The sequence below is a fragment of the Callorhinchus milii genome, unplaced genomic scaffold (genome assembly GCF_018977255.1).
Source record: "Callorhinchus milii isolate IMCB2004 unplaced genomic scaffold, IMCB_Cmil_1.0 Scaffold3, whole genome shotgun sequence".
In the NCBI taxonomy this organism is placed as follows: domain Eukaryota; kingdom Metazoa; phylum Chordata; class Chondrichthyes; order Chimaeriformes; family Callorhinchidae; genus Callorhinchus; species Callorhinchus milii.
This window is the reverse complement of record NW_024704744.1, coordinates 7,639,146-7,657,403: the sequence shown is the minus strand read 5'-3', so window position 1 is coordinate 7,657,403 and position 18,258 is coordinate 7,639,146. Positions and strand designations below refer to the sequence as shown.

At 42.1% G+C, this 18,258-nt stretch overlaps 1 protein-coding gene across 1 annotated transcript in view; it reads left to right on the top strand.

Annotated features, from left to right (window-relative positions):
• Positions 1 to 204: 204 nt before the first annotated feature.
• Positions 205 to 18,258, top strand: part of gfral (GDNF family receptor alpha like) — a 41,076-nt gene continuing 23,022 nt past the window's right edge. The window contains exons 1-6 of the mRNA XM_042332757.1: positions 205 to 235; positions 2,689 to 2,826; positions 8,741 to 8,893; positions 11,780 to 12,184; positions 12,289 to 12,348; positions 16,700 to 17,033. Coding sequence (XP_042188691.1) covers positions 205 to 235; positions 2,689 to 2,826; positions 8,741 to 8,893; positions 11,780 to 12,184; positions 12,289 to 12,348; positions 16,700 to 17,033 — 1,121 coding nt within the window. The remainder of the gene's footprint in view (positions 236 to 2,688; positions 2,827 to 8,740; positions 8,894 to 11,779; positions 12,185 to 12,288; positions 12,349 to 16,699; positions 17,034 to 18,258) is intronic.

Sequence of the window (18,258 nt, the reverse complement as noted above, 5' to 3'; positions counted from 1 at the left end):
TAGAACTTTTGTGCATTAATGGATCGGTTGAGTTTAAAAGATATAAGTGGAAACTCTTTTTTGTAACTCATCTGAAGATAAGAGTGACCTGACAAGAGTAGTGTTTATTTCTCTAGATTTCTCTGCTACAGTCCTTACGGTGATGGTGCTCCCACATTGATGATGGTGTTGAGTTGAGTGTTGCAGGAGATTGAACAAGTGATAATGAAGGAGTTATCATATGTGCCCAAGTCAAGTAATGATGAGTGACTTGGAGGAAATTGTGGTGTTTTCATGATAACCACTGTTCTTGTTCTGGACAGTTTCAAAGCCCTCCATGGTCTTGCTCCTCCCTATTTCTTGTGACCTACAGACCTGTCCGCTCCCTTCACTCAATGGATTCTGGCCTGCTTCATGTCACCCCTCTATCCGCCCCATCATCGGGGTCGGATCATCACCAGTTTTCCATCACACAGAGGATACAGTTCAAAATCATGGTCTTCACCTTCAAAGCCCTCCTTGACCTTGCTCCCCCCTACCTCTGCGCTCTCCTAACCCCCTACCATCCTGCTCACTCCCTCCGCTCAGCCGGCTCTGGCCTGCTTCACGTCCACCGCCTTGCTCGCCCCACTATTGGTGGATGGGCTTTCTGTCACTCTGCCCCCACCCTCTGGAACTCCATCCCACAGTCCCTCCGCCCACCCCCTCCCTTGCCTCCTTCAAGATCCATCTCAAGACCCTCCTCTTCGACCGTGCTTTCGATCTCCCTGCTTCTCCCCCTGTCCTCCCTCCTCCCCCACCCTGACCCCCAGCTTGGGTCCGTAACTCTCTCTGTCCAGCGCCTTGGGATGTCCTCCCGATGTGAAAGGTGCCTCCAACACAAAAAACAACAATAAATTGGTCATTTTCAATCTACGACTGTTTGTGGGACATTGCTGTGCGCAATTGGCTGCCGTGTTCGCCCACAAATTTACAGTCAATTCACTTTACAGTATATTCTGTGAAGCGCTTTGGGACGTCCTCCCGACGTGAAAAGTGCTATATCAAATCCAAAGATTATTATTATTAGAGTGCTGAGTCAGGCTGAGAACTAAACCATTTATTCAAATGTTCCTTTTCTTGCAACCACCCTGTCTTTGTAAAGTGCTTTGAAAGGTTAAGTCCTGCGAGAAAAGCTTCTATATAAGTGCTAGTCACTGTTGTTGATTACTGAAAGCTGTATTGTTGTTATGTTCCTGTAAAAGTGATTAAAAATTTATGATTAAATTATTATATTAGTATTAAATGTATTTTTCAAATCTGAATGAAGGTTAAGTATTATCAAATATTGGTGGATAATATAATATACAAACTGCAAATGCATTAAAGCCTAAATCACAATGTTTCCAGCATGCCATTTTTGCTGCAGTAATTAAATATGAATTAAATATTGATGACATGTATTTAAATATTTAATATTAATGTTGCTGTAAATTGCCTAACAGAAAGCATCACATCACCTACAAAACATACCATACGTTTATTTGGTCCAACAGCTCGATATTGCAGTGGGTCTACAGGGATGTACGCAATAATAATCCTTTGTTTGTTATAGCGCCTTATCACATCATTGAGGTTTCACAGAACATATTGTAAGGTGAATTCACTGTGTATTTTGTGGAAGAAACTCAGCAGCTAATTGCGCACAGCAGTGTCTCACAAACAATCGAGGAGTGAGTGACCAATTTTTTTTTGAAGGATGATTACCCCAGGAAAGTGATGGGTCAATCAACTAACAACCAGGTTCCGAGTTACTGCTAGGTAAACAGAGGCGTGTGGAGTAGGCTATTTACCTAAGGTTTCGCCTTGCCTGGAAATTGAAGCCAGGTCCTCTCACTTGTGAAACAAGCACGCTAATCAGTATGCTACAGGACGTACTGTGACCGACATGAAAATGGTTTAAGTACCCTCATCTACATGGACCGAAACGAGGTAGTGGACTAGATGGGCTAAATTGTGTGTTTTTGTTAAGTTGTGTGATATTCGTAAGAACATAAGAAATGCTAGACAAAAGTAGACCGAGGTCTATCCAACAACAACAACAGAATTACATTTGTTTCGCACCTTTCACGTCAGGAGGACGTTCCAGTTCGCCTTCCACCATCCTGGCAGTCGCATGCACAACCCATGTCCCAAATTGTATATTTTTCCTCCACTTGGACTTTAAGCTCACATGGCCTAGGCTGCTCTCCCAATGCAGTGTGGGGGGGTGCACTCTATTATTGGAGGAACCGTTATTCAGATGAGATATTAAAATTATGGTCCCATCTGCTTGTTCAGATGGATATTCAGTTCCCATAGCCCTATTCTGGAAGAGAAGGGAATTTGTCCCTATGTCCTGTCCAACAACAACAAATTACATTTATAAAGCACCTTTCACATCGGGTGGATGTCTCAAGGCGCTGGAATCTCCAGACAAATTGGTCACTCACTACATAACTGCTTGTGGGACATTGTTGTGTACAAATTAGCTGCTGCATTCACCTACGGAGATACTCAAGACATGAATAAGGCACTATATCAAATCAAAGAATTATTAATATATGAATGCAAGTATCATTATTACAACTGGTACAAAATCAATTGCACACAAAGTGTTTTGTTAAAAAAAAAAGAAATCAACTTTGATTAAGCTATTAATGTGTTTTTTTTCAATAATTGTTTTCGCAGCATTTTTTACCTCTCAGATTTCTGTTGGCATTGCTACCAAAGCTATCGATTGCCTCCAAGTAAAAGCTTGGTGTATCTCTGATACGGCCGGCTGTAAGAAAGTGTGGGATATCATTGAAGATGTCTGCAATGTGACAGGTAGGTACTGTTTAATAGAAGACAGGGTCAAATAAAATGTTAAATCGTGGATTATTTGTACAAGTCAACAACAATGTAGAGCCTTTCACATTGGGTGGTTTGTCATTCAATACTTGAGGGGAATTGGAGCGAAAGCATTGTTGTAAATATGGGTCTTAAGGCAGGTTTTAAAGACAGGGAAGGAGAGGTAAAGTGAAGGGACACCAGGATAGTGCACACGAAAACAGAGACTGGGGTAGGAATCAAGAAGGTTGGAGGGTAGAGGCAGTGGGTGTGGGAGTGTTACTGAAGGCACAGTCAAAGAGGATGGTCTTGAATTGGGCCTTGAAGGAGGAAACAGAGGGGGCAAAGCGGAAGGATGCCAAGATAATGTTCCAGAGATTGGGGCAGAACAGCTGAAGGCCCGACCGTCAATGATGGGCCGGGCAGGGTAGGAACATAGAGCAGGCCTTTGCCTGCCGAACAGAGGGAGAGGACAGGTAGGTATGTTGTTAAGAGAACCTACCTAAATGACAGTTGAATCAAAAGCCCAGTGTACATCAATAGTAATGAAGAAAATCGTTCTGTGCAGCACTTGACATTTCTGGGAAAAAGAGACGCATCTCATTTCATTGCACTTTTCCATTCGGAAAATTCACCAGCTTACAACAATTCACTGGATTTGCATAACAATCTTTTTATAAGCTAGAATGGAACATTATGTCTGTTGCAATAACATCAGTGTTGAGAGGTTTATGGCTGCATCAGTCCTTAGATAATTTCCTGAGCCAGCTTCAAAAGTGGTTTCAAAGGCGCAAGAAGGTTTTTGAGGCCATGGAGAGAGTCCAGCATAGGTTTATTAGGACATTAACAGGGATGAAAGGATACAACTACCAAAAAGACTGCACAGGTTAGAGCTTTCAGTCTCTCTGAAGATGAGCCATTTCAGGAGTTTGAGACCTGATAGAGTTCTTCAAAATAATTACACATTTTCAATAAATAGGCTGTTTCCACTTGATGGAGCGTCTATAACAAGGGGGCATGAATATATAATAGTCACCAGTAGATCTGAAAGAGAGTTTAGAAAGAATTTAGTTACACAGAGAGTGGTGAGAATGTTGAACTCACTTCTGGAGGCCATGATTGAACCAGAAAATATCAACGCATTTAAGAGATAACTTGATGCATACATGAGGGAGAAGAGAATTGGAGGGCTGGAGGCTTGTGTGTAATAGGAACGCCAGCATGGATTAGTTGGGCCAGGTGTTGCATTTTGGCAGTAATACAGTCTATGTAGTTCTATGGAATTGAGAGCTCAGTATTTACAGGAATGGGTACAGAAGAAACATGAAGAACTATCTCAAACCATTGAGAGCATTCTGGGACGCTACCCTGTGTGAAGGGTGCAATATAAATACAAGTTGTTGTTGTTGTTTGAATCTGATGCAAGGATGGGTGACTCCAAATTCCTCCCCACATCTACAACACCTTTCATGTCCCAACACCAACTCTAATTTTCTGATCAACTTCTACCTCCTTTTCTGCTCACCTCACTCCACTCTGTTTGCTCACATTTCTGCGCATCCCCTCTGTCATCCATGCCACCATTGGCGGCTGAACGTTTCAGATCCTTTGCCCCCAACCTCTGGAACTCCCTTTCTCTACCCCTTCCATCTCCCCCATTCTCTCTCTGTCTTCAAGTGCCACCGTAAAATCTACCTCTTCAACCACACCCATGGGTTATCTTCCGCTCCCCACTTCCCTAATTGCTATCTGACCCCATCAATGTTAAGTGCTCCGACATTGTAAATTTGTTGTATGTGACTACATGTAGAGCGCTATACAAATACAAATTGTGTTGTTTGTTGTTCCACTTGGTTGTGCCATCCTGTGTTATTTGCCTGAGTGTTCAGCACCTTGGGATGTCTTCCTGACGTGAAAGGTGCTATACAAGTGTAACTTGTTGATGTTGATATTCTTCATTTCTCTTCTTTATTTTTTTTTTGCAAAAATTTTCTTTACATTCTCCTCTTCTCTGCCGGCGTTCACTCTGAATGAGGTCAGGTTTATGCAGATCAGGTGCTCTTTGATACCTCACATAAGTGACGCTTTTCATGCGTGTACCCAGACATCGAGACACCTCAGCACAATCCAGTGTGGAGACATCATAGCCTGCTCCTGACACAGGAAAGGGTGCTACATTGCAATCTATTTTCAGATGGGGGTTCTCTTGTGCCGGAGTGAATGCCAGTTGATGTAAGGAGTCTTAATGGAATTTCTTAATTAACAGATTCCTTTAAGAAATCCCATAAAATTGACCGGTTATAACTGGAGTTGTGTTCAACAGGAGTTTCTCTCCTCCCGCACCCTGTGCACATCTGAACTACCAGGTCTGGTCATTCATGTCATGAACCTGCTTTGTGAGCTGTTGAACTACTTACTCTGAACATCTGTTTCAACCGCTCCACCGGCACTCTCACAGATTTGTTTTTCTAACTAGTTTGTTTCGGAGCCATGATGACGATGTGAGGTGCAATGTTAGATGGTGTTTGTCAATCAGTCAGCTACGATAGCCGAATAAGATTACTAGTTCCTTTCAAAAGCAGACCGGAAAGCATTCCCTTTGATCAAGAGGAATATGCAGTGAATTAACTGGAGCAAAAGAGCCATTAAGTGGAATGATAATGAGAGCGTGTGTGCCGATCCCGGGCTCCTGTGATTAGTCACGCCATGCTGACTGTGGCTATCGGTCTCAAACGTGCTTATTATGTGCGTGTTTGATGAACGTGCAGAATTATTCTGCATTTCCTGCTATGTGTTGTGGTTCGAAACCGCTGGCTGATGAATGGTCGCACACATGCTCCGACCAGATGGCTCCGGTTTGGAGTTTCTGAGCCTGCCTACCACTCTTAGGAGAGAGCCTCAGCCTTCCCTCTGTCAAACACACTCCCTCCCCACACCACCACCATCCCACGAGCTTTCAGCCTTTCTGCCTCTGCTCTCTGGAACTCCATCCAAGAGCCCCACTGTCTTGTCCTCCCCCTTCGACCCCTCTTTCAAAGCCGTTCTCAAGACATACATTTTTGACAGTGCTTTCGATCATCTTTTCCCACACCCACCCTCTTCAACTCCCCTTTACCACTCCCCCTCTGCCCCCGCCCCCCCACCTGACATACCCCTCCTGACATACCCCACCACTCGGGTGCCCAGCCAGTGGTGTTAAACTCTTTGACATGAAAGCCTCTATGCAATTGTAAATTGTGTTGTATTGCAGCATCAGCTGTTTTCAGGCAGGGCACGAGATGGAAGTGTGGCAGGAGGTAACCATGAAATTCACCCCCTCTGTTTTCAGGATCATCTGAGAATAGACTAACAAAATTGGAAGCCATAGACACTCCACATCAGCCCATGGGCTCAGCATTTGTGTGGCAGATGGATCAGCTCAGTCACAGCTCTCTGTTCCCATCCATGTACACGTTTCCAACACTCCCTACCTATCCATGTACACGTGCCCAACACCCTCTCCCTATCCATGTACACGTGCCCACCAGCCCACCCGCAATCATGCTTGCCTTCCCCTTCCCTCCCCATTGATGTACACATGTTTGACTTGCCTCTCCCTCCCAATCCATTTACACGTGCCCTCCCCTCCTCATCTCCCATCCATGTATGCCCATCTCTCACTCCCCATACATGTAAAGATGCCTTATAAATGATCTGGAACTAGGAGTTGCAAGAACAATGGCTATGTTTGCAGATGACACCAAGCTAATGAAGATGTTTGATTGTGAAGCTGAACAAGATAGGTTACAGGAGGACTTGAATATACTTGGGAATTGGGCAGATCGGTGGCAGATGAAATTCAGTGTGGAGAAGTGTAAAGTACTTCACATGGGGACAAAAAATCCTGGAAGAGACTATTATTTGAACAGAAGGAAAATAATATGTATGGAAAATTAAAAGGACCTGGGTGAGGGTCCTGATTGACGATAAATTGAAGCTCTCCCAACAATGATCTGTGGCAGTGAGTAAAGCAAACCAGATGTTGGGATGTATCAAAAGATCAATAGCAAACCAAAATAGTGGTTTGCCATTGCAAATCCTGCCATTGTATAAATCATTGGTGAGACCATCCTTAGAGTACAGTGTGCAGTTCAGGTCGCCTCAGTACAAAAAGGGTATTGGAGAAATCTAGAAGATATAGAGGAGGGTAACCAAAATGATTGAGGGAATGGAAGGACTGGAGTATGTGGAGTGACTAAGTAAATTGGGCATGTTCACGCTGGAAAAAAGAAGATTGAAAGGTGACATGATTGCTGACTTTAAGATCTAAAGGGGCTAGATATAGATCATGACAGGCTGTTTCAACTTGTCCAGAATAGTAAAACCAGAGAACATAGCCTGTGATTGAAAGGGAGTAAATTCAGAACAAATCTACGCAAACACTATTTCAGTGAGCGAATAGTGAACCTGTGGAACCTGCCTAGGGAGATGGTTGAAGCAGGAAGTGTTGATTCTTTCAAACACAGATTAGATAGATTTCTTTTAAGAAATAACATTATGGGATATAGTGCATAGGTAGTTTGTTACATATTTGCATGCGACCGCCAGGAAGGTGGAAGGTGAACTGGATGGACCTTGGCCTTTTTTGGTCGAGCATTTCTTATTTTCTTATGTTCTTATGCTGCCCTCTCCCCATATTCCCACCCACATATATATGCCTGCCTCCTTCCATCTGCACAGACCATCCCTTGCTCGCTATCCATGCACACATGCCCACCACATGTTTGGTAGTAAAATCTATGCTGCAATTTGAAATTTCCCCATCAATTCTCAACTCATCGACTTTATTGTCCTCACTAACTTTCTGATGAGTCTTCTGAACACTGGAGCCTTGCAAAAATGATTCCTTAACGAAAGTTTAACAAGATCTCTCAGCACATTGACCAGTTTCCTTTATTGACATTTCCATGGGCCCAGCATCTCACAACTCCTAATTCCAGACTAGATATATGCCTAATTTTAGAACCCTTAACCCTGTTGCTAAAACACTATTCATGAAGTTCTGTTCTAAAGACAGCAATCAACATAGGCTTATGTGTTTTACCAGTGAGTTTAGTTCACATATACATCCACAACCTTTTTATGCACGGGGAAATCTTTAATCTTAAATCTTGTTTGAGGTGTGCCTCATTTTGTACTCACAGACTCATGTTCTGCATTTTCTAAAAGTTCAGTAACTCCACAGTCTGTTACAGAGCATTGTTATTAGCCAGGAGTCTGACAGCTCTCTTGAATAAGGAATGCAATAAAGTATGGGGGAACTTTAATGGAGGAAAAAGCTAAAAGTGGTGAATTGACTCCAGTGTCCATAAACACCACCAAAGCACAGCAAAACCTCAGACTGCATAAATGTGTGTTGAGTTTGTTTTTATAAACTCATTTACTCCAAAGCTCTGATTAATACACATTTTGTCCGGGGCCCCCAGCTGAATTACAGTGAGGAGAGCAGGTCACATATTGTTAAAATGAACTCCTGATAACAGCTCAATCCCTGTGAGTTGGTCTGATAATAGCCCAAGTGCAACTAAATTAATGATTCGATGGTAAAGTTGCCTCACTTTTTGTTGGGTCTTTCCAGGGTTTGTAACATAAGGAAATAAAAACAGGCAAACCTTGAAACCTTGAATCTTCACTCCCTCCCCCCTCCCCCACCAGCCCCCGAGAGAAATTTCATATGGAAAGATTCTTCTGATGCACCAAGACAACTTCACAGAAACAGTAAAATATTTAAACCACTGGCTAGTTTGGGACGGTTCCAAAGGCTGTAATTGAAACCATGGATGCTTGAGTAATACGGACTGTGCTAAATCATCTAGGTTCTGGCAAGCTTCACAATTACATTCAGATATAATATCCCTTTAATACATTGCAGGTGAGAGCTGCACAGTGAAGGATCGCAGCGGTTGCAATGTAACCATCCAGTACTTAACTGACAGCTACCCAGCCTTCAGGGAGTGCAGCTGCCTGGAAGACAAATCATGCAACTTCCTCGGACAACTTGGAATACTGTGTACCGGCCAAGGAGGTAATTCAACAACCAGAAGTCTGTAATGAGGTGGGATTAAGGAATGTGCAAAACGTCTAATGTTCCATCAGTTTTAATAACTGTCAGCAGAGAAATCAGACCCACATCAGAATACCAAGTGTCAACTCAAACCTCTGCTTCAGTCTCAGTTGAATGTCTCGGATACGTTTCATTTGATATTTTTTTTCAAACTAAATTTTTAAATAAAACCTGGATCATCTTTGCTACCGTTCAGGGTCTGTCTGTTGCAGATGGCATAAAGAGATTTCTTCCTGCTGAGTGAGGGATGACATTTTTGATTTGTTTTTCAAACTTTTCAAAACTCTGAAGTCCTTAATCCAGTCATTATCATTAATAATAATATAAATCTTTGCATTTGATATAGCGTCTGTTACATGAAAACATCTCAAAGGGCTTCACGGGCCATTTCTATGTAGTTACCTTCTAGGGAAATGTGGCAGCCAATTTTCACATAGTGATGTCCCACAAACAGGCACAAAGTGAATGATCGTGTTTACTGGGGGGTGGGGATGTTGGCTAGGAAAGCAAGAGAAACAATGTCAGTTTTCAAATCATCTCAAGGGATCTTTAACATCCACCTGAATATGCAGACTGGGCGTTGGTATATTGTCTCATCTGAAAGATGTCACCTCAATTTAGTGCTTCTCAGTACTGCACAATCTAGTCTATGACTTTGTCTGTGGGCATCCGGATCGACAGACAGACAGATACACAAACAGACATATATAGTTAGTTGTTAGTTAGTTAATTGGTTGGTTGGTTGGTTAGTTAGTTAGTTCAAGAACCTTCAAGGGACTAGTTTGTTATTGTTATTGAAGAACTGATCACATGACACACACAGATATCAGAATTCTGTACTGCACCTGCTTAGAAATCCGATCTCCCGACCATTGCAATTAGAAACAGAAGGAAGCACAAATCGTCCTGTTCCATTTTAGCGCTCAAAACAATATCATTTTGCTTCCAGCAGTATAACTTGTTTTGGTCAGCCGGATGACTGACACATACGGAAACCCATCTCCATGCTTGACAGTATCCAGACCAGATTGAGAGTTCCACATATGGAGGCCAGCTACACATAGAAATATACTTATATCTGGAATGAAATGCACACTCTCTCCCTGGAGGGATGCACCCTGTTTAGCTAATTCCATAGAGTATCAGGCACAGGTTGTCTAAGAGCCAAGGCTTGGGGAGTCAGAGTGTATGTTGGGGTACCCTAACCAGTATTGCCAAGCATGTCACCTTGAAGACTGCTCAAGTCAAGGAAATCCTGCTTATCCCCAACCCCCCCCAAACACACTGCCCCCATCCCATGGAGGTTTGTCAAGAGGAGCAATATAAACAAGACATAAGTACATCAACCAAAAAGTTGTGATACCAATACAATATCTAATAAGTCTTAAAGAAATTATGATTTTTTTAGATAATAGGGTCGATATCACCATTTTTTGGTCACCCTATATTTGCATCAAGTGAAAAGTTAAACCGACGTACTCTCTGACTGTTCAGCAGGTGGACAATAAACAATCCTGTATTTGAAGAGAAGGGAGTGTCTCCAGTATCCTGGACAACAACAGACATCTTGTTAAAAGTTGGAAATTGAGGGAAATGGGAATGGAACGAATTTCAGAGTCACATGATTCTTGACATTTTTTAAAAAAATATTCTATTTTTATTGGTGAGCGAGGTTAGGCCTGGTGACCCGATTAACCAAATTAGACCGAATGCATTCCACTAAGGGAACGAGGGCAGACGAGCACCAATTCCCCCCCACCCACCCCCCAAACTCTTCTAGGCCCCAAATCATCAAAGGGCAATGCAGACATGAACCATCTCTTCATGACCACTCGAGCAAGTCAGGTAACCGGATACTGAAAGTGACATTTCAACAGAGTTTCCAAGCAGATTCAGAACTGAATAGATATCAACACTTGAATTCTTTGCTTCACCTTTTGTTTCCAGTCTCCCATTTGGAACTCAGTTCTTCCATTGGTTACTTATGTAGGCAAAAACGCAGTCACTGCACTCAACAGTAAAATGCTGTGAAGTGCTTTGCAATCCCTCCCACCTCGACCTTCCAACGAAATGCAAGGATTATTATTGTCAAACCAAACATTATGGTTTCTATCAGCGGGTCTACAGAAGAAAGAACAGAGGGGTATAGCTTGGGGGATTAAAAAGTGGAAGATCATGTGCAGTATAAATAACCAGCAGGGATTAGTTGGACCGGATGGTCTGTTTCAGTGTTGTAATGTTCCATATAATCTTCGACCTAAAATAATGAACATCACCATTGAACATCTGTAGAGAGACAAAGCCCTAAATGCTCACTCAATGTAAAGCAGCATGTATAGTAAAGAAACAACGAAGACTTGCCATTCACACTGCAGAGAGGATCAGAGAGGCTAAGGAGCTCCTATCGAGGGGTTTCCATTGATGTGATCCTCTTAAAAACAAACTATAAGTTTTGTCGTTTTGCCTTCCTTATAGTTTTACTCATTTGTTTCGCCCACAAAAATATAGTCAATGTACTTCATAGTATATCCTGTGACGCGCTTTGAGACGTCTCAATGACGTGGTAAGGCGCTATATCGAATGCAAGGATTATTAATATGAATGTGTCTCACAAGTAAGTGTAAATATTGAACCACCAGTAGTTACCCTTTCAAAAGCCTATGCTCCATGTAGAGACAGGTCACATTAAAACTCCTCAATGACCCTTATGTATTAATAACTTAAACAGGTTTATCAGTGATATTCATCATCCATTTCACCGCATTACTGATTCACGTCAGTATCTGGATAATGTTCAAATAATGGTAGTGATTGATGTTTTGAGCATACACTCTCATGTATGTCCAGGTATCTCGGCTGCTGGTAATCCCGAAATACAGACTGACTGGAATCGACGTTTAAGACTGCCAGATATAAACGGGTACAGGGAGAGGGATGGCGATTGTTTTGACACCAGACAAGAGTGTCTCAAGTCCATTCAATGCAACTCCATGTATACGAACTTCAAGAGAATGTGTAAGAAGAGAAAGGACACCTGCAGCAACGAGTCCGGAGGCCAACAGTGTCTGACGGCCTGGCAGGCACTACAGAGCACAAAGCTCGGCAACTGCGTCTGTCTGGAACGTGGGAAGCGAAAGTGCCTGAGAATATGGACCAGCCTCTTTAATAATACTTGCCTGCAAACAGCACAGAGGAATCTAAACACACGCACTGAGGAAGGGAGCAAAGAGAATTATCCCGTCTGGGGCAGCAGTAAGTTGGCACCTGTATTTTGTAACACTTTGAATTTAGTTTTGATGCGTTTGGAACAAGACACTGATTTAACTACCTGTTTTTCACTGTTGTTTCTGTTCCAGGCATCTTTGACCGGATGCGGAGAGGAAAACCCACAAAAGAGTCTGCTCTCAACAAATATGGTAATGAAAGTAAATTACATCAGGTTGAACAGCAATTTTATATCTATTCATAACTAATTCCCAGGCAAAGTGAAACCTTAGGCAAGTTTCCTTACGCCTCTGTTTACCCAGCAATAAGTAGGATCCAGTTGTTAGTCAAGCATATCCCTTTCCGGGGGTAATAATCCCTTAAAAAAAATTGTTCATTTAATCCAGGACTGTTTGTGGAACGCTGTAGTGTGTAATTGGCTGCCATGTCTCACCCACAAAAAATATACAGTCAATTCACTTTACAATATATGCTGGGAATGCTTTGAGATTTGTCGAGAAGATGTGATATGGTACTATATCAAATGTAAAGATTATTATCATCATCATAATAGAGGTGAACAACACTCAAAACATACACATCCCACATACAGAGAAAGAGAGTGAGAGATACACATACACAAATTGTGGTTATTTTGGTTAGCTGGATGTCTGAAAATGCAAAAACCCATTGCCATACTGAAGGGTATCCAAACCGGTCATTGAGTTCTACATATGTATTACATCTACACATGGAAATGTCCTTGTGTCTGTAATGGAATGTGCATTCTCTCCCGAGAGACATACACATACATATACAGAAAGAGAGAAAGAGAGCGAGACACACACACATATACAGATAGAGAGAAATACTCAGATAAAGGGGGAGAAAGACACCACTGATATAGGAGAAATATACACGGACAGAGAATCCCACACATATGTTGCAAGAGGAACAAAAACAATATATATATATAGAGAGAGAGAGAGAAATACAGACAGATCCAGGAAGAGAGTGAGAAAGAAACAGAACATATGAGAGAGAGATAGACACACATAATTACAGGAAAAACAACAATAACAAATTACATTTATATAGTGCCTTTCACGTCGGGAGGACTTCCCAAGGTGCTGGACAGTGATACTAGCAGAGAGAGAGAGAGAGACAGAGAGGAGAAGTGAGAAAAACATAATCAAAGAGAGAGAATAAGAAAGAGATAGTGCCAGAGCCAGAGAGAGGAGAGATACAGACACGGATACAGACAGATAGAGGAACATATACCCACCCATGAGCAACCATATACCTCCCCGCCACCTCCCACCCCACACACACCACACACACATAAATATGTGTAACAGTCAGTTATATAAGAACAACAGAGACACTGCAGAAACTGGTGACTGATGGGAGTGAATGAAGGAAAGAGACAGCGCTTGAGATTGAAATTAAAACAATCTGCCCAGCAGCAACATTCAGATGGCGAATGAGAAAGATTAGATCTCAGAGGCTACAATAAATCTAATCATGAAGCTAACACTCTCTAATCACATCAGTTTCTCAACCATCTTCTCAGTGCTGCGACTTCAGATCTCCCCCACTAATTCTCGCCCACAGAATAAAAATCCCAAGTGCTTCAGTGTAGATTGTACTCTAACATACACTGTGGCTCCCCATGCTTGGGTCTCGCCAACCTGTGCCTTATACTCTCTGAGTTTAGGCAGGGAGCATCCCTCCAGGGAGAGAGTGTGCATTTGATTGCAGACACAGGGAAATCTCATGGAGTCGTGTGGAGCCCTGCAGTGTATCAATTAGAAAACTGGAATCCCTTCAAAAATAAATCAATAAATTGGACACTCAATCCACAGTTGTTTGTGGAACACTGCTTTGCGCAATTGGTTGCCATGATTTTCCCATAAAATATACAGTCAATTGATTTTAGATTATATACTGTGAAGCACTTTGAGACGTCTCAATGATGTGACAAAGCGCTATATCAAGTGCAAGGATTATTACTATTATTATTATCTCCATGTGTAAGAAGAATGCATGGAACTCTCTGTCTGGTTTGTATAATCTTTAAGCACAGTAATGGGTCTCCACATGTGTTGGACACCCCAGTTGACCAAAAATAATTTTCCTTCAGCTTTTTGGGGTTCAAATTATGCACTAAATCCTTCCCACATTTTTCAGCTGAGAGTTCAGAGATTGTGAAACGTGTCCAATCATATTTATGACACATTTTTCTCTTATTTTTATTATTTTGGCACGTGAAGATGTGCTTTCAGCATATGGTTTCATGTCCAAGACTCCCCACACAGCAAAAAGCTTGGTGCGTGCCAGCAGAGAGGGTGAGAAACCGCAGCCTTCAGCGTATTGCGCCTGTCTGTGACCACCTCCTTGTGGCTGACCGCAGAGTAGCATTGAAACAGCTCAATATACACATCATCTCATCACACAATTAGTAATAATAGTAGCAGCATTTGATCACGTTCATAGAATCATAGAATTATGCAGTACAGAAGGAGGCCATTTGGCCCATCGTGTCTGTACCGGCTCTTTGAAAAGAGCTATCCAATTCAATCCCACTCTTCCACTCTCTCCCCATAGCTCTGCAAATTTGTCCTCCCAGTTATTGAGATACTATTAATAATAATCCTTGCATTTTATATAGTGTCTTATTAAGTCTTTGAGACATCTCAAAGCGCTTCACAGAATATACTGTAAAGTGAATTGACTGTATATTTTGTGGGTGAAATGCAGCAGCCAATTGCACACAGCAGGGTCCCACAAACAGTTGTGAATTGAGTGATTAAATTATTTTAAAAAATATATTTTGAAGGAATTATTACCCACAGAAAAGCGATCTGTCAATCGACTAACAACCGGGTTCCTACTTACTGCTAGGTAAACAGAGATGTGTGGAATAAGGAAACTTGCCTAACGTTTCGCCCTGTCGGGAATCGAACCCAGGTCCTCTCGTTAGTGAGGTAAGTGCTCTAATCACTTAGCTACAGAACTCTCAAAGCTCTTCACAGGACACACTGTAAAGTGGTGTAACTGCATTTATATGGAGCCCATGATGTAGGATAACCTCTAGGGTAACTTTACAAGGGCAGGATCAGATATTGAGCGAGAAAGGGGGAAGAGGCAGATGGATATGTATGTAAATGACATAAGACTCTATATCAACTCCAAGGTTATTATTATTAACTAATTTTAGATTACCCTTTGTGTGATGCAGTAATAACAACTCTCCAACCAAAACATATCCTTCACAGCCCCGAAGCCCATGATCTCTTGTCCTCTTGTCCTACTGCCTTTACTCATTCCTAATATTGACCTGATTTATTTCCCATTTTCCACTGAGCACCTTGTCCATTTGCGAGGTCAAATCTTCGGTACCTCTTTCAAGGCTGAAAGTGGTCTTAAAGGGACCTGATGAAACCATTACTGTTTCAGCAGTAACATTGAAAATAGCGGTTTGGAAATAAAGATTTTCCTTTCCTGGAAAACAGCAAACGCCAAACACATTATAGTCATACTTCCCGCACAAAATACACATAGTCACATAATTTCAGAATATATGAAGTGCTTTGAGATGATGTAATCCAGGGCTACATCAAATGCAAGGAGTATTATTACATATAATGCAAGAGGCAGGAATGGTTATGTGTAGAATGTTGCTAATGGGGCAAGATTATTCAAAGATGGGAAAGGGTAATTCACAATTTCAATTCAGTAGAATTCTGTAAGGTCTATAATTATGAATCACAAATATCTTCTCTCTTTTAAGAGGTTGAAAACACAATCACTAACAGAATATCCCTTTCTCCAGTGAAACACTAACTGTGATAAAAGCCATGTTGCCTAAACCATAATTGTTCATCTCATTATTGTTTACGGGATGTCACTGGCATAGACTGGCTGTCACAATTTGCCTTTAAAACAACATTCACTTGATTTCTGATCAACTAAACAGGCGAACTCCATCATAACACCCTTAATTCCCTAAGCCCCCTATGTTCAGCTATTACAGGCCTGCTGCATGTTCCCTGACCCTCCATGGACCATTTGTGGTCATGTCTTCAGTTATTATGCCCCAACCTCTTTGGAACTTCCTAACTCTATTCCTCAACCTCACGTCCTCTCTAGCTATCTTCAAACCCACCTTATAACCCATCTCTTCAACTGCACTTTTGGTCACCTCCTCTCTCCTTCCTCCAAGTTTGGCATCCAACCCCACCATTGTGAAGTACTCCAAGTTATTGTTGTTGTTGTTCATTATATTGCTGCCTTGCTTATTGTGGGGTTAATTGTGGGCCTGCACTAAGTGGAATTACTGTATGCCCAGCTTCTGCTGGTAATATCACTTGTCCAGTTAGGATCATCCTGCCCCTTAGGGCTTTGGCTTGCAGGGTTAACAGGAGCCAGATGGGAGCTGGTGCCTTGAAGCTGCAAACTACTGCCAATAACATCCTGACCTTTGTCCTGTATTGAAGTTTACAATGTAGCTCTTTGGCCTGTAGCTTCTGACCTTTCTGATGATATTCTGTTTTCCTTCAGGCAACCAAAGCTCCCCGTCCTGTTTGAAAGTAACCGAGCTTTGCATGAAGGATCAGGACATTTGCAACAAGCACTTCACTCCACAAAAACAAGTGTGCCCTAACTCTCTTAATCAATGCAACCTCGATGACTGTCACAGTGCAATTCGATCCTTCTACCTGGAGATCCCGCCAGACCTTGCCCAGATGTTGGTGTTCTGCAGGTGCCATCCATCCGATGAGCTTTGCCTTCAAGCAAAGGAAATCCTTCACAACAACTCCTGTGCAAATCGCATGGATCCAAAACCCACATGTTTGTACCTTACTGAAAGGTGTCTCAGCGATGAAGTCTGCAGGTTAGTAGAGCCTTTGAAATTTTTTTTTAAATATCTTGCATTGGTATAATGTCAAAATGTCTCAAAGTTTCCTGCGACCATGCCTTCAGCTCCCCTCTCAACTCTCTACCCCCTCCTCGCACCCTCCCTTCCCTCCCCTCACCCTGACCATTTCCCCCTGCTCAGGTCCTGACCCAACTGTACAGCGCTTTGGGACGTCCTCCCGACATGAAAGGCGCTCTATAAATGGAATCTTGTTGTTGTTGTTGTTGTTGTGATGTGTAGTGATTGTATTTTGCACAGGAATGCAGCAGTCAACGTTCAGTCAATTGACCGAATAGTAAATGTATGGAACAGGTTCCCTAAGAAAACTAAAACAGAAAGTGTTGATTCTTTCAAAAACAAATTGGATAGATTTCTTTTAGAAAATAATATTGTTCGATACAGTATATAGTTTGGGACACGACATGTGCATGTGACTGCCAGGATGGTGGAAAGCGAACTGGATGGACTTTGGTCTTTTTTCATCTAGCAATTCTTCTGTTTTTATGTTCATTTTACATGAAGGGTGCAATGTAAATGCGAGTTGTTGCATTTGTCATGATTCCACTTCCACCTCCCGATCCTTTTCTGCAGTAAACGCCACGTGGCATTCCATCTCCAGTGAGCTGAAAAACAGAGCAGTCCATCAGCTCGGAAATAAATGTCTCCATCTCATTCCTTCACTCTTCCTTCCTCTGTTTGTCTGCTGCACCTGAGCCTCTGTGGCCTGTTAATACATTTTCCTACCCTGTTAATGATACCAAATGTGTATTTTGGAAAAAAAAATTTGGATCTCTTCCTCCAGTTGAAATCTAACTAACAGTTTCTCAAAGCATTTTGATAACTGGCCCAGCATTAATCAGGATCGAGTGTACATTTTTCCTTGGCTTCCGTTTTTTTCCTCAATCCAATTTGTGTGTTCTTCATTCAACCAGGTCCTACCTCTTCAACCACTTCTATTGTCACCTCCTCTTTCTCCCTTGCTCTCCATCCAATCTGCCACTATACAGCGCTCTGAGTCACTCTCCTGTGTGAAGGGCATGATATGAATTTAAGTTGTTGCTGTTGTTCACTGCTATGGAATAATAGTAAACACCATTCATTACATTTGATATGGCGTCTTAGTACGGTCGTTGAAACATTTCAGGCACTTCACAGGATTTACTGTAAAGTGTAGTTACTGTGTATTTTGTGGGTGATCCCA